Genomic DNA, 23,105 nt, shown 5'->3' on the forward strand with positions numbered 1-23,105 from the left:
AAAAAGGATTTCAAGTTTTGGAAATAGAGCATCTTGTAACATATTTTGGATTGTCAATTTTCAAAATTTTCATTTGTTTATAAATCTGTTCGATCTATACTATTTTTGAAGCTTTAAATTTTATAATTAAAGATGAAAATATATTTTAAAGCTATCACAAAGATTTCCAATATTGAAACTACATTTCGTGATATTATTTGAAGGTGAGCTTTAAATTTATTGTTTAGAGCCTCCGCTCTATATGGCAAAGTTTCTAAAAAGCTTCCTAAATGATCCCATTTCAGCAAATCAACCGTGGGACCATGGCAAAGTCAAGATGCTAGGAAGCTTTTTAAATGATCAGATTTCAATAAATCAACCATGGACAAATCAACCAGTGATTCGATTTCAATTTCAGCAAATCAATCGGGACCATGGGCAAAGTCACCTGGAAGCTTTCTAAATGATCCGATTTCAGTAAATCACCCGTGGACAAACCATCCAATGATCCGATTTTAGCATATCAACAGGGACCATGGGCAAAGTCAAGATAGGAAGCTTTCTAAATGATCTGATTTCAGTAAATCAATCGTGGACAAACTAACCAATGATCCAGTTTCCGCAAATCAACCGAGACCACGGCAAAGTCATGATGGCAAGAAGCTTCCTAATGATCCATTTCCACTAAATCAACGGCGGACAAATCAACCAATGATCCAATTTTAGCAAACCAACGGGGACCATGGGCAAAGTCCAGATGCCAAGAAGCTTTTTAAATGATCTGATTTCAATAAATCAACCGTGCACAAATCAACCAATGGTCCGATTTCAGCTAATCAACCTAGATCATGGACAAAGTCGGGATGCCATGATACTTTCTTTCTTTAAGATCATTACTCTTTTCTTCCCTGCATTGGTTGTAGTTTTTCTCTCTAAAATTTCAATATGCTTTCTCTTTAAGACTTAAAATTTGATATAGTTTATCTCCATAAAAAATTTGAGATAGTTATTCTCTTTAAAAAAATTCAATTAGTTTCTCTCTCTAAAATTTGATATAATTTTTCTCTCTTTAAAATTTTAAGATTCTTTCTCTTGGTAAAACTTTAAATTTGTGATAGTTTCTCTCCCTAAAAAGTTTCAATTATTTTGTGTCTCTAAAATTTGATATAGTTTATCCGTCTTTAAAATTTTAATATATTTTCTTTCTCTAAATATTAAAATTTGAGATAGTTTGTCACTCTAAAATTTTTTAGATAATTTCTCTCTCTAAAAGCTTTTTGGTACGTTCTCTCTCTTTCAAAATTGATATAGTTTATCTCTCTAAATTATAAAATACTTTCTCTAATTATAATTTAAAATTTGAGATAGTTTCTCGCTAAAATTTTTGAGAAAGTTTATCTCTTTAAAACTTTTGAAGCACATTCTCTCCTAAACTTAACATTTGAGATAGTTTATCTCTCTAAAATTTTAAGAGACTTTTTCTTGTTAAAACTTAAAATTTGAAATAGTTTTTCTTCCTAAAAATTTTCACTCATTCATTTACATCTAGGTCTTTTTTTTTTTTTTTACTTTTATAAGAGACATAATGGTTATCGTTCATCAACATTCAACCCATAAAAATATGGGTGACTGTATTAAAAGGGAAACTAATAAAAAAGAGAATTAATAAAAAAAACAAGGGGATGTATCAGGAATTATTTATACACCATTGTTTTACTTCTATGAAATAAGGTATTTCTTCAATAAAAATGCCAACAAATTATTGATTGTGAAAGGGATGCAACGAACACCATCAGTCAAACAAGTTTTCAATATTTATGCATTTTCTTTTGAGGATTGATGTCTGGTATTATGAAAAAATAGATCTGTCAAGGTGGAGTCAAATAGACAACTCCGGAGGGCCGTTAAAAGCCCGAAGAGAGGCCAGGTAGACTCGATGGACTCGGCCCCTGCGAGGGTTCGAGGGCGACAGATCCCGAGGAAATTTTTTTGCATCTGTATATGGGGTATTTCGATAATTTGTACCATCTGCCTGGGACTATATATATTGCTGCGATGGGGTCTTTTTAGGTTAAAGAAAAACAAAGATTTCTTTGTAATATGGAAATAGAGAGAGAGGTGTGAGGAAGAGAGCCATTGAAATCTTATTCTCCATTATCAGTAAAGAAGCTCTCATCTCCCCGTGACGTCGGCACGTTGTCGAACTATGTATATCTTTGTGTTGTGGTTGGATGTCTCTTTCCTTTGTATTTGTTTTTTTTTTTTTGTTTCGTGAATTGTTTTCGTTTTTACATTTTCAACATAATGCAACTAACATATTTTTTTTTAGAAACATAAGAAGCTAGATTTTAAATAAATTTTCGTTATTTTTGGAAGTTCTCTTAGGTCAAAGCTATCCAATTCTCCGATATGGATCACCAATCCATCAATCTAACCCGATTTTTTGATGATCGATCCATAACATCGATCTGTTTTTAAAACTAAAACAATCCTTATAATATATATAAACGTTCTCATACAATCCCTTAAAATAATTTTAACTTAAAATTTAAAATTTATTTTCTTTTAAGATTGATGAATGTGGGCGTATAGGACAAGTTATCTCTCTGTCAAGACAGCTACTTCGCATGCCAAAGACCCATTCTTGTTGAGACCCTTTGCCTTCCACATAAGAGCAATCCCAATGGGACAACACCCATATAACTCCATTTCAGATTACCAAAATAAAAGGGACACGGTTTTAATGAGTCCACGTAGAAATGGTGAGTCCCCTCTTAAAAAAAACTATTTTTGAGATATAATTTTTTACCCAATTTTTAAGGATATATAATTTTTTGGAGATCATGAATATGAAAAAAATAAATAAAATTTTAAATTTTAAAAATAACAATTTTATAAAAAAAATATTTGGACGGTTAGTTTCGACTGTTTTTTAAAATATTTGCATCCATCTTTTTATACCTCGGGGGATGCAAATGTAGAAATTCTTCTCTGTACTCATGAAACAATTTTCCTTTTGCTTTAAAATGTTAAAAGAAAAAGTTTATAAGGTGTCAACCTTATACTCTAAGTAAGGTGCACCTTAAAAACCCACTAGCGAGAAAACCCTCAAATCCGTCATCTCGACCTCGAGATTCATAGACATGAAGAAAAAGCGAATTCTAGTATGAAAAATAGTTCATCTTCTAACACATTATCTGGATTGTTCGTTTTTTAAATTTTCAAGTGTTTATAAATCTGTTCGATCATTCTCATTTTTAAAACTTTAAATTTCATAATTAAGAAAGACAATATATTTTTCATATTGCTTTACGGTACCAAAACTGTATTTTCGCCTAGTTTTGAGATACGCCTCCCATGTTAGAATGTTTATCTGCGCACTTTACGGGAAGCTTACGAAATGATCCCCATCAACCGTCCACTGATGGGATCTCCGGAATGCCTCCCATGTTAGAATGTTTATTTGCGCACTTCACGGGAAGCTTACGAAATGATCCCCATCAACCGTCCACTGATGGGACCTCCGGAATGCCTCCCATGTTAGAATGTTTATTTGCGCACGTTACGGGAAGCTTACGAAATGATCCCCATCAACCGTCCACTTATGGGACCTCCGGAATCAAGCAATTCGACCGTGGACTATGGGAAAATCAGCATAGATCAAAACTTTTTGACCACGTTACGTTGTTCAGACAACTATTGACCACGTGAAGCTGACGTAGCAAACAAAAATTGTTTTATGCGGCATGGACCGCATTTTTTACATTTGCTGCCCCCAGGTAATAAAGCAAGCATCCAAATAGGTGGTCTATTTAAAAATAATTTAAATTAACAGTCTAAATATTTTATCGATAGACTTATTATTTTAAATTTTTTAAATTTATTTATTTATTTATATTCATGATCTCTTGCGTAAAAAAATCTCCCTCAAAAATAGATTTTTAAGAGGTGTCTTCTGCATGGGCTAAAAGAGTGTTCAGCAAATCAACGGTAGACCACATGCAAACTTTTGACACGTAAAAAAAGTTCCATTTTCACCTATTCAACCGTTTGACGACGATTGCCCAAATTTGGGTAGGGTAGGTGTAGTTTGTATGGCGGCGAGGTTCTAAACATTCCAAGTAAACCGCACCTTCAAATAGAAACGTGATCTTAATATTTATGATAGCTTTAAAATATATTTTTATATTTAATTATAAAATTTAAAGCTTTATAGAATATATATATGAAAACTTGAAAATCTTAAAAATTGACACCTAAAAAAATACGTGCATTATTTTCAAAACTTGAAATCTTTTTTTGTTCATGTCCAAGCATCATAATTTCAAGATGATCAATTTAAAGATATTTGAGCATCAAAACAACCTCTTCTAATGAAAATTTTTAGATAGATTTTAATTTGATTGTTTAGAGCCTCGGCTCCACAAAAACTTCTTTTTTATCAATTGAATTGCAACCCATGGAAAAATCAGGACAGTCAAAACTTGCCAGGCTTATAGGGTGGAAGTCGTCCCTCGCTTTCGATGCCCTCTTAAACCAATAAAAAATGTCTTTTAAAAATTGGTCAGATAAGTTTCGCTGAATGAAACCTTCAGCTTTCTTGGTCCTATAAGATCCCATTACGCCTGTGAAAAGCCATTTCGTTCTTCATCCGTGATTTTGAGGCATTTTCATCTAATTTTAGCTGAAAAAGGTCTCGGATCTGAAGCTTTTCGGTGAAATATTGGGGTTTTCGTGGCTTCATTTTGTGTATTTCACTAGCAAGGCTCTGGAGTATCAGTGCCCCCGTTTTAAATCATCAGAAAACGCAAAAAACACCAAGGTATCGTTTGGAATCTTGGATGCCAGGAAATATTGTCTCAAAAAAACTATTTCCTGTGAAATATGTTTCATGGGAAAAGTAGTTCTTGTAATTTCTATTGTTTGGGTGGTACATCCAATCATAATATTTTTCACGGTTTTCGGTTGTATTATTTATTATAAATTCCTTTTTTTTTGTGTGTTAAATTTGAAATGGGTGTTTCTTTTTTTTTTTAAAAAAAACGTCACACAAGTTTCATTGAGCTATGAAAATATTACATCCGCAAAAAAAGAGAAAACTGAGCAAAGGGTAAGGAGGAGGAGAGTTTCTCTCTCTACAACATTTGGCCACGTGAAAAACTGATTAGTGCATGACTTTTGTCGTTGTAATTGGTCGTAGTCCATTTTTTACACCAATTCGTAGCCAGATGGTTAGTAAAAATACTTATACACCTAATCTTATGAGGCAGTTTTTTACTTGAAAATACTTCTCAAGAAATACTTTTAAGTAATTTCATGCGTGCCAAACGTATTAAATTAAGATAGTTTCTCTCTATAAAATTTTCAATTGGTTTTCCTATCTAAATTTTGATATAGTCCGTCTCCAGATTTTAAGATATTTCTCTCTATAAAATTAAAAATTTGAGAAAATTTCTCTCTCTCTCTCTATTTTTTGAGACAATTTCTTTTTCTTAAAATTTTCAATTTATTTTCTTCCTTAAAATTATAGTATATCTCTATAAAATTTTAAGATATTTTCTCTCTAGAATTTAAACTTGGAGATAGCTTCTCTATCTTAAATTTTTAAGATAGTTTATCTCTCTAAAATTTTTTAATTAGTTTCCCCCCTTAAAATTTGATATAGTTTTTCTCTCTAAAATATTAATATACTTTCTCTCTGAAAAGGTTAAAATTTGAGATAGTTTCTCTCTCTAAACGTTTTTAACTACTTTCTCTTTTTAAATTTTGATATAGTTTGTCTCTCTAAATTTTAAAATACTTTCTCTATCTAGAACTTATACAGTGCGGTTCCTATAAGGTTCCAACCTGAAACAATCTGATTAAGGCGCACCTCCAAATTTTATCATAACATACAATTTTGTTGTAAAAAAATTCTTAAGATTATCTTAATCTTTATTTTCATATTTAATTAGTTTTAAACTTCAAAAATAGTAAAATCAAGTCGATTTATAAATATATGAAAATCTAGAAAATGGATGGTCTAGATAATGTGCTGCAAAATGCACTCTTTCTAGAACTCAAAAACCTTTTCTTTTTCTTATTCATAAATCTCAACATCGAGATGATCAATTAGAGAGTTTTTCAACATTAAAATAACCTTTTTGACAGATTTTTTAGGTGCATCTGTAGTTTTACATTTTAAGGTGCACCTTATATAAACTTTTTTCAAACTTAAATTTGAGATAGTTTTGAGAAAGTTTCTCTCTCTATAAAATTTCAGGTACTTTTTCTCAAAAACTTAATATTCGAGATTGCTTTTCTCTCTAAAATTTTAAGATACTTTCTCTTGTTAATAGTTAAAATTTTAAGAAATACTTTTCTTCACAAAAATTTCGATCCAAATGCCAGAAATGTACCATCTCCGTATAAAACTGTTTCTGGAAATACTTTCCCTGGGATCCAAACGACCCCAAAAATTAAAACCTATTTGAAACGTTTTTCCTGCAACTCCCCTTCTTTCAAACGATACAAAACCATTTTGGTGTCTAAATGGGATTTTTTGAGATATGTTCTTAGTAATGGTGGGAAAAAATAATAGAAATAAATGAAATAAAAAATAATGGATTGAAAAATGAGAAGTTTGAGCCTTCTAAATTGAAGCTTGGTTCCTCTTTTTCAAAAGTTGGAATGGAAACCTCTATAAAAAATAATAATAATACCAATAATAAAAAAAAAAAAAGGAAGAGAGAGCCATACGAAAGCTAAATTTTTTAAGTAAATAGCAAGTGAGATTGAAAAATAAGTATATTCTCTCTCTCCCTATAGTCCCTTGGTGTTGTTATTTGAATTTATTTCTCAAATATTATATGAATCAATTTCCCATCATGCTGACGTTCTTCTTTCTCTTCATGTTTCTCTAAATATTTTGATATCCCTTACATTCCATGCTACATCCAAGCTTAGTGCCCAGTCATGAACATAAAAATCAGACATGAAAACTAATTTTTAGGTCCTTTTTCTCAAATTTGTGAGTCTTTTTTATCGGATCTTTTACATTGAAATGACATGAAGCGTGGAGACTGTCTCATATGCAGTGAATGGAAATCATGAAGGAGTATATGGCTGAAAACATTGAGCAATTGCTAGAAAAGTTTAATCCCAAGGAAACTATGGGGCCTTTGAATCTGGAAAATGGAGATGCTCTAGAGACTCTAGACAATGGTGAAAACCGTAGTTTCGATTCAGGTGAAAGGGAGATTGTTCTCGAAAGTAATGTGCACTTGAGTTGCCTTGAAGTTACAGACCCTGATGCAGATGATGAGGTTACAAGAGAGAAGGACGCTTATATGGCCAGCATTTTGGCGAGGTATCAGAAGCTTCTCATCGAGAGGGCCAAACACTTGTTGGGTATGAGTTTCTCATTTCTGTCTTCTATTATTCAAATATGGTATAAATAGAAAATACAAATTTTGGGTTTAGAAATTTGTGGTTGCAACTTTGAACTATTGGAATGTCCATGCTTTGAATTAGGATCTCATGCATGGCTTTCTCTCGATAATGATTTGACCACTGGAAAGCAACAAAGCAACAAAACACTAAAAGAAGCATGACTACTTATTTCATTTAACAATTTCTTTCTGAAATATACATGTCCCTTTCTCTCTCTTTCTCCTCTCATTTATTCCCTCTCCCCAAAATCTAATTACTCTCCTTCTTACATGTAGGTTATATATATATATATATATATAAACTGGGATTAGCCCATTAGCTCATATGAACATATGAGTCTAACGGTTCAGATTGAATCTGAGCCGATCTGACGATTACTGATGTCCGGTAGTGTTTGAATTTTAATTTTTTTCTACAAATTTAAATCACTTGAAATTTTGGGAGTGTGTTTATAAAAAATAGTTGAATCTTTGAAAAATATCAAAACAATATATGAAAAATTGTCTCATGCGGGCTGGACCACATAACTACATATGTAGTAAAAAAAGTGTAAAGCATAGGTGCAAGTAGGTGGTCTATCTAAAAATGATAGAAACTAACTGTCCAAATGTTTTCTTACTAGAATTATTATTTCTAGTTTTAAAAATTTACTTATTTTTTCATATTCATGTTCTCCGTGTTAGAGATTACACGTCCTTAAAAATTAAGTCCAAAAATCCATCTAAAAATTACATTTATTAATAGGCCCACATTTCTACATATGTAGGCTAGGCTGCATAGAAACCGGGTCATAAATATATATATATATATATATATATATATATATATATATATATATATATATATATATATATATATATATATATATATATATATATATATATATATATATATATATATATATATATATATATATATATATATGGAAAACTCTTCCCAACACCTATAGGCGAAAATAAAATGTGGTTTCACCTACCCTCATCAGCATCCAAACTTCATTGTACGGTCATAGTAGTCTGGTATGGTTTTATTTTTCTTTTTTTTTTTAACAAATCCAAATTACTTGAAATTTAGAACGTGTGTACATCTTAGTGAGACTCACCTAATAAAAAAATGAAAAAAAATAATTTGTAAATATGATTTGACCAAAATACCCTCGAAAATTTAAGGGGGTATTTTGATCAATTTGTATTTTGTGAATTATTTTTTTTAATATTTTTATTTGGTGGGCCTCACTAAGATGTAGACACGCTCTAAATTTCAGATCGTTCCAATAAAACATAAATAAAAATTAAAATACTACTGAAAAATTATAACTGTACGATGAAGTTTGGATGGTGATGTAAGTAAACTAAATCATTGTTCATTTTCACCTATAAACGTTTTGTGGTATCTTCCTCTATATATATATATATATAAAAGAGTCGCCTTCAAATAAGATTGGGTGCATGGTGATAGTCATGCTCCATAAACAGCCATAGTGGCCATGGCTAGCCCATTGTTTATTAGATGAGAGAGAAAGGAAGTTTCTAGAGAGATGGACTTATGGAGAGAACAAAGGGGGTTGCAAGGGACATGATACGCCCAGGTGGTGGGTAAGTGGTTTAAAGCGATGTCCCCCCCCCCCCCCCCTCTCTCTAAACTTATTTGCTTTGCTTCACAAGTCATAAAACAGTTACAATCTTTCTCTCCAGGGCGATCACGTTTGCATTATCTAAATTGTTTGCTTTACACACAATACAGGCGTTTACAATTTTTTTTTTTTTGCAAGACCATCATGTTTTTTTCCATAAATAAGTATGTCCATTCCCGTTGTCTTTTGATATTATATATTCTCAAATATCATGTCAATTTTACGAGATGTTATGTGTAAATTTTATACCAATTAGAAAAAGAGTAATTTCGTAGAGGAAAGTATACATTCAATACGAAGTATATGTAAACGATAGAGGCATAAGAAAGTAGCAACAGGCAAAAAACCTTCTCCACCTTTGAATCAGATATCTACCGTAGATGCTCAATAGTAGACATGTACTATAAATGCCGAGAACTTTCGGACGCAACACGTAATTTGACAAAATCTCAGAAAAAATTCATTTCTTAAAATGATCGTTTATTTATTTCGTTCAAATTCTAACTAAACTCCTTTCTACCTTGCTGTAATCAATTATAACTTTAAAACTATAGTGAAAATTTCTTTAAATTTGAATATGTTTAGTTATAATTATTTTTTAGTAGGACTTCAAATGTAGATTTCAAGCCATCGAATTCGCTCGCTGTCCCTAAATAATTGAATGATGCCTTTTTCATTTCAAGAATAAAAATTTATTCAATTATAAATATATCAAATAACTTGCATCGCACTAGTAATGGATTATATGTTGTTTGCAGTGTTTGTAGTAAAATTATATGAGATAAACTCACTAGCAATTTTACATATAAATTTATCTTTTTAAAGCAATTTGATGAAAATCATAGGTTTTTACCTAAAAAAACTAAAAATAGCTGAAAATTATCAAAATCTTGAATAATTAAATAACATTATTTATAACACAAGGTATTTAGCAAACAGCTAACAGACTGATATCATGCAGAATATACTAATAAAAAAGATAATCTACTCCCGATGGGAAAGGGGTTGGGGCTGGCGGTGATAGCACCCCCACACCTTAATCACCACGTTGTGGTTTTCATACCCAGTAAATTATTTAAAAAAACGGGTGGGACCTGTCTTCCCCACTAAATTACCAAAAAAAAAAAAAAACTGCTCCTGATAAGATTAGTTATCATCTAAACAGGCCCAAAGTTTGGTAAGAGTTTGAATGGTTGCATTTACCTAAGCGCTCTCCCCTTAATGAGTTGTTTCATTCCGAAGGTGCGGTCTTAAGTTCATGTAAATCTTAGTCTGGCTTAGCATCCATACTTATCAATTATTAAATCAATTTAGCATCTACACATCAAATATTAGACCAAATGAATGTGCATTTGTTGCCAGCTCAAATGTTGTCTAGTTTTGGCGAATACTTCCACTCTGTTTTTTGACCTGCCCTGCATGAAATATATGCACAATTTGCCTTGTGACTTTCTGTTTCCTAATGTTTGAGAATTATTAACCTGATTATCTGCAAGTTTTTTTGTGATGTATGACTATCATGGGGAATGGTCTGCCAATCTTCATATTAGTGAGATTATCCATTGGATAACTAACTGTGTTTACCAGCTAGATGAATATTTCAATCCTCTGATTATTTTTGGAGTTTGTGAGCTTTAATGGTGTTATTCGGGACGAGTAAATGTTTTTAACCACAGAGGTATTTCCTTATTTGACACTGGTTAAGTTCTTTTTTATAATTCCCTAGGTTCTTATCTTGGTTTAGGGCACCCAATTAGTAATTTACTACCCTATTTTGTTAACAACAGTACTGTGACGAGCATGTCCAATTTTCCTGCTTTCGTTACAGCATTTTCATGTCTCATATTGCTTATAGGTCTTCAATACCACTAATTGTGACAAGCATTTCCAATTTTTTTTTAAAAAAATTCTTTTTCCACTGTTTTAGTTCTATCACTTTCTCTCATGTTTTTCTGTGCTAATATTCTGATCAATCTCATTTCAGGTTATCCTTGCAATATGGACTTAGATTATGGTGCTCTCACACAACTGCAAAATTTTGCTATGAACAACGTGGGTGATCCATTTATTGAGAGCAACTACGGAGTTCAATCAAGACCGTTTGAAATCGGGGTTCTCGACTGGTTTGCTCGTCTCTGGGAATTGGAAAAGAATAAGTATTGGGGTTACATTACAAGTGGTGGAACAGAGGGCAATTTTCATGGCATTTTACTTGGGTCAGTAAACAATAAATTTTTGTTCTATTGTTTGTTCTATTTTAGAATTGGTCTTCGATGCTTTATGAACCCTATTAATCTTGGTTTAATTATTTGGTAGTCTTTTCGAGATTGAGTTTATTGTTTTTTTGGTGTTATTTTGAGGAAGAACTAAATGCCTATTTGCTCCTTTTGCAGGAGGGAACTTTTGCCTCACGGAATTCTATATGCCTCAAAGGAATCCCATTATTCTGTTTTCAAAGCGGCAAGAATGTACCAAATGAATTTTGTTATCGTCAATGCTCTGGTCTCTGGTGAGATTGACTGTATTGATTTTCGAGCTAAACTCCTTCAAAATAAGGACAAGCCAGCAATCATCAACGTTAATATTGGTGATTCCTTAAACCTTGTGTGAATTTAATCTCTCTCTTTTTTTTTAATAAATCGGTGAATTTCAGTCTTTTTTTTTTTTGCACAAATAACTCATTTTCACTATGTTTTGTTCTGAATTGTGCAGGTACAACTGTCAAGGGAGCTGTTGATGATCTGGATTTGGTCATTAAAACCCTTGAAGAGACCGGATTTAACCACGACCGATTTTACATTCATTGTGATGGTGCCCTGTTTGGGTTCATGATGCCTTTTGTGAAACAGGTATTGATCCGACACGCATGCATGCAGAGACCGTGTATTGTATTTCATGTTTTCTTGTTATCTATACTACATTATTAAGCCAAGTTATGTGGATATATGTCGGATGAAAAATAAAGATATCCTAAAATTTGTACATGCTAACCTTAGGAGCTACAAAGATTGGTGCCCACAGATATGATTTAGAATTAAAAAATAAATTATCTTTATTAATTTTTAAGTGAATGAATGAAAGATATTATAGGAATCACAAATATCTACAAATTTTAGAAAGAATGTATGCATGCTAGTAAGGACCTACAAGAATTGGCACGCACAATTAAAAACCAAATAGATAGACATGATATCAAGAGCACTATGGGTTATGTTCTCATGTAGGGATCCACAATGCTTTAAGCAAAAAAAAAAATTATGGGTGTGGTTTCTATAATGTTGCCACCTTAAACAATCCAATTAAGGCGTACCTCCAATTTTTATCATAATATGTAATTTTGGTGTAAAAAATCCTTAGGATTATCTCAAAATCTATTTTCATATCTAATTATAAAATTTTAAACTCCATAAATGGTTAAAATCCAGTAGATCTATAAACATATGAAAATATTGAAAATGGACAATCTAGATAATTTGTTGCAAGATGCACTATTTTTAAAACTGAAAATCGTTTTTTTAATATTCATATATGTCGATGTCTAGATGATCAATTAGAGGGTTTTTCAACATTAAAGCAACCTTTTCTGGTGGAATTTTTATGTGCATCTTTAACTCAACATTTTAAAGTAGAAACCTTATATAAACTTTTTCGAACAGTTATTGCTTTGTCAATTGTTGAGGCCAAACATGGGTGTATTGTTATATTATTTTACATGGTGAATACCTTCATTACCTTCGAAGAAATTACTTTATTTGTTTATCCATTCAATGTTTACATTTTTATTTGATATCCAATGTTGTAAAACACACGTGCGACCATTCAACTAGTGTTTAATCAAGGATTAGTCATCAATCCAAGTCTTGCTCCAAAACATTCTCGTACTGGCACTTTTGCATGCGTTTTCGTGCACGATGTTGGCTTGCATGACTCGGGTCGGGCGACGCCCATCACCCGTTTCGAGTAACTGATAATAACTAAGATAAGTAAAAAAAATTTTCAAAGCAAGACAAAATGCCCCCAAAAAAATGAAAAAAAATTAATATGGATTTTATATATTTTTTGTTATTATCTACAATTATTTTGAAAAATAAAAATTAATGAAAAATGACTATTCAAATGATATCTAATGTAAATTTATTTATGCAGACTTGAGAGATATACAACACAATTTAGAATTTTACATACATTAAATCATTAAAAGGAGTTAAAAAGTGCACCTAATATTGACAAGTAGCAATAAGAGTGTCGATGGGGCTCGGGTATTCTTGTGTCTTGCTGTCAGGGTTCACACTGCCAAAACTCTAAGTGAACCTTTGTGGACTTTGTAGTGCCACAGTTGTATGCCTTTGCCAATCCGCAGTATTTGGCGAATTAGCTCCAAGGTCAAAGCCTCCTAGACTAGTTCATCCTTCGTGCTCTCCTCTACCCTGACATGTGTTTTGGCCCTCAGCAGCTTCATTGTCGTCATTGCAGGGCTCTCTTTTACTTTTAAAAAATTAAAAATTAAAAATAAAACTCCCTATGTGGCTCCAAAAAGTTAACGTCCCAATATTCAACATGAACCGTCCATTTTTCAGAAGGGAAGAGGTGTACAAGAACTCGAAATCCAAACTTTTTTCCATTAAAATTATATTAGATGGAACCAAAACTTTTGGATTAAAAAGATCCTCCTAGGTAGGCCTTCTGCTCGAGGGAGGATGTGTACAATGTATGGATGTTCCGATAGGATAGTAGTATATGCACTCAATCTATTTTCAATTTATTTTCCTTTTAGAGGCTTGTATCATATTGACGCTTGCGAGTTTAGAATTAAAATGAGAGAAAATTGTCCAAAGAAGAAAATAATATTTTTAAAAATATTTGTAAAGACAAAAGCAAGATTGTCCCAAAATTTTTTTAAGGTCAATCACAAATAATAAAATATATTAATAGCCTATAGCCTATAGCCTAAAATATATTAATAGCCTATAGCCTAACCAACCGGGTAACATTAAATAAATAAATGTGAAAACTCGCTCGTTTACAGGTGTTCGTTTTTTTTACATTTGGAAAAAAAAAACCGGTTTTGGACTGATCAAGTTGGGGGTTCCAACCCTTGGAGGGTGGACCCCTGGACTCAGCTAGTGGCTAAGTCTATGTAAACTGGCTTGTTCAAGTTCAACCCGGCCACTGCTCATGCATGTATGGATATCAGGATGATGGAGGAGAATAGGACTTATTTCGGGTTGGGTCCCACTCCTCCATCACCATCCTTCCTTTCTTTAGATGGTGGTACAACAATGGATGAACAATGGTTTTTTATATTCTATTGGCTTATGGTATGTGCAATGATATCTCTTGAAAATGTAATACGTAACTTAAGCAATAGTATATTTGAGATTTTATAGCTATATACTGTAATCAAATAATTGTAATAGCCAATAGTTTCAATAACGAAATCGCAAAGATTCTTTTGATTGTTAAATTAGAATTAAGTTTGGAGGAATTTTAAATTACAACATGCACCTTCCTACAATTGAAAAAAACCACTCAAAAGTAATTATTAGGCAGTTTAACGCAATTTATGGCAAAAAAGAATTAGGAGAGAGATTTTGTATGTTCAAAAACAAAAAAAAAAGAAAATTTGGATCACCATTACGATGGTGAATCCTATAAATACGTGCACACACTCGTGGTAATAAGGAACAAGCTTTTACTAAAGAGGTTGGACTTTTCTTGGGGTGTGGTTTACATAAGTTGTCAACCTCGAACATTCAAAGTAAGGCACACCCCCCAAAATTTATCAATAGATGCAATTTGGTTGCCCTAAACTCATGTGATAGTTCAAAAATCTATTTTTAATACTAACTATAAAATTTAAGGAAAATGTTTATATGAAGCCGAGGCTCTAAACAATCACATTAGAGCCCACATCAAAAATTTCACTAGAAGAGGTTGTTTGGATGCTCAAATATTCTCAAATTGACATCTTGACATCAAGATGCATGGACATGAGAAAAAAAATAGATTTCAAGTTTTGGAAATAGTGCATCTTGTAATGCATTTTTGGGTCGTCAATTTTCATGATTTTCAAACTTTCATAGATCTGCTCGATCTACACTATTTTTGAAGCTTTAAATTTTATAATTAAAGTTGAAAGTATATTTTAAAGCTATTAGAAAGATTTTCAAATTGAAAGCACATTTCTCGATACTACTTGAAGGTGGGCCTTACTTTGATGGTTTAGAGCCTCGCCTCTATAAAAGCCGCACCCAAAATCAAAAGCTCCAAAAATAGTATAGATCGGGTAGATCTAAAAATACTTAAATTTCTTGAAAATGGGTGGTCCAGATAATGTCTTAAAAGAAAATACAATATTTTTAAGCCTTCAAAGTCATTTTTCTTTGTTTTTTCATATCTATACATCTCAAGATCAAGATAATAAGTTTGCACATTTTCCAATTTCAAAACCACTTCTATTGATAGGTTTTTGAGTTCCACCTTACCATACAATATAAGATTGATGCCTTGTACAAACTTTCTCCCGTTTCTTCACTATAAAGCTCTTGTACTGATTATCCTCATGCAAACAGGCACCAAAACTCAGTTTCAAGAAGCCTATTGGAAGCATCAGTATATCCGGGCACAAGTTCATGGGGTGCCCTATGCCATGTGGGGTTCAAATAACAAGGTTGGAGCACATCAAGGCCCTCTCTAGGGATGTCGAATATATTGGTAGTAAGGATGCAACCATCATAGGTGCCCGAAATGGCCATGCGCCCATCTTTTTATGGCACACTCTCAATAGAAAGGGCCATCGTGGGTTCCAAAATGAAGTGCAAATGTGCATAAGAAATGCCCATTACTTGAGAGATCGTCTTAGAAGTGCAGGGGTCAGTGCCATGCTCAATGATCTGAGCAACACAGTGGTGTTTGAAAGGCCACAAGATGAGGAATTTGTTCGAAAATGGCAGCTTGCTTGTCAGAGGAACATTACGCATATTGTTGTTATGCCCCATGTCACTGTTGAGAAGCTTGATGATTTCATGAAAGAGTTGATTGAGAAGAGGTCGACTTGGTTCGGGGATGGGAAGGCTCAAGCTCCTTGCATTGCTGATGAAATTGGGGCTGAGAATTGTACTTGTGTTTGTCACAACTGATGCCTGATTCATGCCATGGCTTTTAGATTCTATTTTATTCGTTGTAATGGTAATAACAGTAGTAGGATGTCAACTTCGGACCGTAACACCAACACAAGGCATTAATTTTATTCACTTATTTTTAATTCAATGTATAATTCTTCCCTTATGAGTTATGACATCACTGACGGTACGGCTTTTAATAGGGTAAAATGATGGACAAGGACTCGTTTAGCCAACCCCAGTTAATTGAAAAAAATCTATCATGATGATGATATAACTCTCCCTTTGTAATTTTTCAGCAACCGGTCTTAAAATAGAATATGCATTTTCCCTCCTTTTATATCCAGACTCCAAGAAGTCTACGCTTATTTTGGTAAACTGATATGGAGTTTATATGGGAGTTGTCCTATTGTTTTGCTTCGAGATTGCCGTTATGTGAAAGGCACATAGGCTCAACAACGATTGGGTATTTGCTCTTGGGCATGCGACCTAGTTGTCTTCCATCAGTGGCTTCAATCTTAAAAGAAAATAAATTTTAAGTTTTAAGTCATTTGAAGGGATTATACACTATATGACGAGTTATATCTAGGAGGCCACAGTTATTCTTAGTCATTAGAGGCAAATTAGACGGTGTGAGGTATGTCATAAAGTTTGAGAATTTTTTTTTAACTGTTAATTTAGTCAAAGACACTCTTACAGCAACGTGATTTAAAATTTGATGGATAAGAGTGATTGTGATTTCTTTTTACAAAAAAAAACAAAAAAACAAAAATTGTATGCAATGAGACCATTTACCTTTCATTCAAGGTAGTCACAATTACTTACAGACATCTGATGTGAAATTTGATAGCTTTGAACCGTCACAAAGTTCGAAAAAATTTATTTTGAAGTTTGAGCTTGGTCAATGGAATAAATACATCCATTCAATTTTACATCCAATGGTCAAGATTAATTATGGCCACTTTTATATCAAAAGTAAATGGTCTCATTCTATACTTTTCCAAAAAAAAAAAAATCTCATTTTATTCTTTTCCTTATTTTAAAGGGTATGATTTGTACAAGTTGCCAACCTCATACTATAAAAGTAAGGTGCATCTAAAAAATCCACCTAAAGGGCGGTGAAACCTTTGCAATTAAAAAATAATAATTATTTTTTCACTTTAATTATGAAATTTAAATCTCCAAATACGGTGCAGATCGACCAATCTATATGTACTTGAAAATCTTGAAAATAGATTATATAGATAATGTGTTATAAGATGCACTATTGTTAAGACGTGATATCCATTTTTTCTTTCATGCTCATACATCTCAAGGTTAAGATAATTAATTGCAAGGTTTTTTTACATTGAAATAACTTTTTGGTTTGATTTTTTAGGTGTACATCACTTTAAAAGGATGAGGTTGACACCTTATATAAAGCTTCTTCTATTTTAAATTCTGGCTTTGGACCTTCTAAACTGTTTATTTTAATTCTTTTGGATTATTAAACTTGAACTTCTACCAAAATGCATCTAAAGCAACTTAGGAATGTTTCATATCGTACAGCCAAAAGATTTTATGATATCATGGGAGTACATTTTTCATGTACTCTCTTGAGTAAAACCCAATTTAGGAGTAATCTTAAGAATCCAAATTTTGATGATGCAGCCTCTTCAACATATAGATTAAACTCAAGAAGAAATATTCTAAATCGCACTCTCTATGCAGTTAAACAAAAAAAAAAGAGGGCCAAAGATTGACCAGAGATGGTCTAATTTTTGGAAGGTGCGATCTACTGTTAGAACATTCAAAAACACACAAACAAAGAGAAAAGAACTGTGTTAGAGAACTCAAAATTTAATTTTATATTTTAAAAATAATCATCCATTCATTATTTGGTGCTTTCTAAAATTTCATATTAAAAAATAAATAAAAATCTGATAGGGCTGCAGTTCTATGATAATAACAAGGGCTGCAGCCTCCACGCGGCCCATTAATTTGGACGGTCCCTATCATTTCCACAGTGAATCTCAGTCGCTCTAAATTTCCTCTCTTCTCCCTTAAATCCCTCTCTGATATCCTTGAAAAATCTGAAGATTCATTATATTTGTACTCTTCATTTTTCCTCTCATCTCTCTATGTACTTCTCCATATCCATACCTCTCTCTTCCAAATGCCCGGCTTTCGCTATGATTGTCTGTTTAGATGAGCGGTGTAGAAGGCTGCAGCTCAACTCTAATAAAAAGGGGTGCAGCCGCGGCATCTTTTAAAAAAAGATAAGCTTTAAATGCTTCCTCTACAGCATAAAACTTATATATTTCTTCTTATCCAACCATCTATTTTGAATGGAGCGCTAAGATTGTTCCAATCATAATGTCACGTCTCTAAATTATTTTATTTTTAATTTTTTTTAGAAACTATTTTGAGATCAAATTTTGGACGTCTAATCCTCTATTTAACTCGCATTAGAAAAAAAATATAAAAAAATTATTTCCATTAAAATAAAATGACCAAATATTCCTGAAAGTTTCGAAGGGTATTTTGGTTATTATATTTTATCGAAAAATTATTTTTCATATTTTTTTATAGGTGCGCCCCAATGAGAAAATGGCATGTACCAAATTTCATATTCATACAATTTGTACAAAAAAAATAAAAATAAAATACTTTGAGATGTTGGATCTAAGATCAAACGGTGAGTGGCTCTTTTGATCAAAATTGGACGACTGGATGGTACGGGAAAGAGAATTCTTATGTACAATAGAGAAAGTATAGAAACCTTTCCCGTAAAAATTTTCCAAATTAATTTTCGGCACGAGTACGTGTATATCCATTCGTAGATTTTCCCAATATGCCGGATTTGGACCGCACCTCGTGTAAGCACTCGATGCGGTTTCTATGCGGCCAGACCACATATTATAGAAATGCAAGCTTGGCAATAAATATACTTTTTAAATATAGTTTGATCCTAATATTTAGATCATATATAATTTTTAACATGGAGATCATAAATACGAAAAAACGTAAAATTTTAAAAGTTAAAAATAATAATTATATCGAGAAAATATTTGAACCGTTAGTTACCATTGTTTTTAGATGGACCACCTATTTCCATCCATCTTTAGAATGGATGCTTGAATACCTCGGGACACCGCCGTAAGGAAGAAATATTGTCCAGCCCGCATGAAACAATTTTCCTTAAGCATTTCCCTTATGGGTGCAGTTGGCATAGGGATGCATCCGTAACGGTAGAGGTAACGTTCACCTTCAAATTTTATCATGGTATACATTTTTGATATAAACTATTCCTAAGATTATCTCATAATCTATTTTTATATCTAACTATAAAATTTTAAATTTCAAAAATGGTTAAAATCAAGTAGTTCGATAAACATTTAAAAATCTTGAAAATGAACGGTATAGATAATATGTTGTAAAATATATTATTTTTTACATTTAAAATCTTTTTATTTTTCATGATCATACACGAGATTATATGATTAATCAAAGGGTTTTTCAACAATAAAATTACGTTTTTTCATGGATTTTTTTAGGTGCATCCGTAGCTCTACAATATAAGGTTACATCCTTATATAAATTTTTTCCTAACCTTTTTCACAACTTGGACGTTAATGATCGAGAGAGTACAATTATTGATGATTGCCATTGCTCACGTCACGTCAGCATCGTCGTGGACATATTGAATATTCAAGGACTCCTACGGGCCGCCGCGTCGAATTATTGAGTCGCTCTACTCCCACTCTTCTCTCGTTTATTGTTTTTTGAAAAAAAATATGGGTGGCCCTGATCGGCCACCCCAAAAATCTTTTCCAATCCATCCATCCATGATTCGAATCGGGCAGATTCACAGGTTTCAATTCAAAAAACCTTCGTAAAATATCACTAAAAATTTTAAAACCAGTGTTTTTTGAGTTTCCCAAAAAATTAAGGATAGTACATTATGTATTTTCATTATTTTATAAAAATACATGAATATTGAGACATCGTTACCTTGTCAAGATGCCTATTAACGGTTCATTCATACTACTGAAAAAAGAGCTTCTAAAATACAAACTAGAATAGAGTATACAACAATCAAAATACAAACTAATACTAAAATGAAAGGTGGTGTCGTTTTTTCCTTTTCATCGCAATGATGCATTTTAGTAAATTCTTTCAACAATTCATTAAGTCGATTCATGTACGCTTCAAAATCCTCGGTGCCAATCTGACTATACTCACAACCCCCGCGATTGGAGAACTATTGCTCTTATTGCCCGAAATCCCCTTGTCCAAACATCATCATAACCTCTTCGTTCTTGCTCATTATTGTTTCTCTTAAAATAGAACACATGCTTGCACATTGCATCTAAGTAAATAAACTTATATGCTTTATGACATTAAAAAAAATTCATCAAAACAATATTGCATAAAAATCCGGTAAAAAACTGTTAATAAAAAATACTACCATATTATCTAATTAAAGAAAAAAGACATAACTTTCGTAAAAAAAGATATGTTATTGATAGAAGGAATATATTGTCTACAATAACATAACTGGCTATATATATATATATTGCGGTTTGTATAGAGCGTAGGCTCTAAACAATCGTATTAGAGCCTACCTTCAAATAGTGTCAATAAATGTGGTTTCAATATTTGAAATCTTTGTGATAGCCTTAAAATATAATTCCATATTTATTTATAAAATTTAAAGCTTCTAAAATAGTGTAGATCGATGTATCTATGAAAACTTAAAAATCTAGAAAATTGACGGTCCAAAAATGATTTACAAAATACACTATTTCCAAAACTTGCAATCAACTTTTTTCTCTTGTCCATGCATCTTTATGTCGAGATGATCAATTTGACGATATTTGGGCATCAAAATAACCTCTTCTAGTGATATTTTTAAGATAGGCTCAAATTTGATTGTTTAGAGCCTCAGCTCTATATAAACTTTTCCTTTTATATGTATATATATGCTTATTATCTATCCTAAAATGTAGTGTATGATTGCATATTAATGCATCTAAATAAATGAATAAATATATTTTATAACAATTTAAAAATCAGAAAATATTGCATAAAAAATTCAATTAACAAAAAGACAATAAAAAATACTACCATATTATCAGATTAAGTCACTAAAGTAAAACAACATACATGCATAAATTTTAAATTTTATTGCATTAAAAAATTGAAGATAAAATAAAAACTACAAGTTTTTTTCCATGAAATTGTAAATTCATGAGATAAAATTAAATATAATTACAAAAAAAAAATTGAAAACAAATACTAATTCTCATGTTGTATATATCAAGAGCCTATATTCGTCAAAATCCCTAATTTTATTCAGAAAAATAATTAAAAAATAATTAATTGGAAAAACCCTATAATGTATCAAGAAATATTTTGACAAAATTGACCACGAATCTTTGTAATAAGACAAATCCACTTAATGATCGTGTGAAATACTAGATTTTCTTCAAAATGCAAAAAATTGATACATAATAGTCTAAATCGAGCTCAAAATCATAGGATTGGAAATTTTTTCAAAACCACGAGAAAAAACATAGAAAAAAATCATAACAAAAATAATATAAAAATTACGAAACAATAAATCAATATCCGGATAGATTTGTGAGATAGATTTGTGAACTGAAGCTATGAGGATCAAAATGCATGCCTTAGTTTGATCAAAATTGACTTGATTATCAAACGGGTTGTTCAAGTTGGATCACCGTCAAAATCAAAATTTCGAACAAAATTAACCTTGAATATTTATGCAATCGAACAAATCAACCCAATGATCGTGTGACGAACTAGATTTGCTTGAAAACGCACAAAATTTGACATGGTTCTCAGCCCGAGGAAAACTCATAAGACATGGTCACCAAAAATTTCATATATATTTTTTCAATTGTTAGATCATTGTTTTATAACCAATATACAGTCAATTCAATTCAATAACACACTGAAAATATCTTAAGAAAGCTTCAAAATCTCTGAAAAAGGCATCCAAAGAGGACCCCGTGATTTCAAAAGCTGTGAAAAAGCCACGATAAACGGACTTGGAGATTCATTGTAACGAATTGCCGATCCGGATCGCGTGTAACTACATTTTGTAATATGGATCATCTAGATTCCAATATATTGAGGGATCTGGATCTGGATCGTTATCAGTGATTCTCAATCTAGATCTCAATATATTGAGGGATCTGGATCGCTGTCGATGATTCTCAATTTGAATCCCAATATATTGAAAGATCTGAATCGCTATCGATGATTTTCAATCTGAATCGAGCAATTCCGATATGAATCATTGAATTTTCAAACCCTAATTGAAACGGTTCAACATAGCCAACACGCAACAAAATAACACAACACTTGCATGATCACAAGTGGCAAAGTACTACAATGAGGAGAGAGACAAAACATCCTTCACTATGAGTAACATACACCGCCACTAAAAGGAGCACACGAGATGTAAAATATTAATTATCAGAAATATTTATTTAGAAATTCAAAAATTATCTAAAAATTTCTAAAACTACATCGATACCTATTTTCCCATACTTTTATTTTTTTATTTTCTGAAATACCTTTCATGTATCAACTGCTATACACCCCATACCACTCTGCTTCACCCTATATGAAGAGAAGCATCATGACACTCACAGTGCGGCAATGCTCATAAAGTAATAGAGGGAAGAGAGTATGGGGTGAAACAAGGAGTTATATGATGGGTATTTTGGAAAAGAAAAATAAAAGTGTATAAATATAGTTTTAGAAAAATTTAGGTTTTTCTCAAATTTCAAGAAAAAAAAAGCAATCTATTTTTTATAATTACCCTATGTAAAATATGATAATTGTTTAAAACAAAGATTCAAAATACTAACAAATTAACATTTCATGCACCCAAGCTATCTAGAACTGCACATTGTACATCTGATATT

General features: G+C 32.0%; 1 protein-coding gene across 1 annotated transcript; it reads left to right on the plus strand.

Moving 5' to 3' along the window:
* The first annotated feature begins 4,230 nt into the window (after nt 1–4,230).
* Nucleotides 4,231–16,312, plus strand: LOC18441505 (serine decarboxylase). The gene is made up of 6 exons (XM_088851750.1): nt 4,231–4,801; nt 7,056–7,368; nt 11,028–11,259; nt 11,437–11,630; nt 11,756–11,892; nt 15,616–16,312. Exons 2-6 carry the CDS (start codon nt 7,059–7,061, stop codon nt 16,180–16,182), a joined length of 1,440 nt encoding a protein of 479 aa, XP_088707876.1. The 5' UTR covers nt 4,231–4,801; nt 7,056–7,058; the 3' UTR covers nt 16,183–16,312.
* The last annotated feature ends 6,793 nt before the right edge of the window (nt 16,313–23,105 follow it).

The sequence above is a fragment of the Amborella trichopoda genome, chromosome 11 (genome assembly GCF_054954075.1).
Source record: "Amborella trichopoda isolate Santa Cruz 75 chromosome 11, AtrichopodaSantaCruz75HAP2 v2.0, whole genome shotgun sequence".
Taxonomy (NCBI): Eukaryota; Viridiplantae; Streptophyta; class Magnoliopsida; order Amborellales; family Amborellaceae; genus Amborella; species Amborella trichopoda.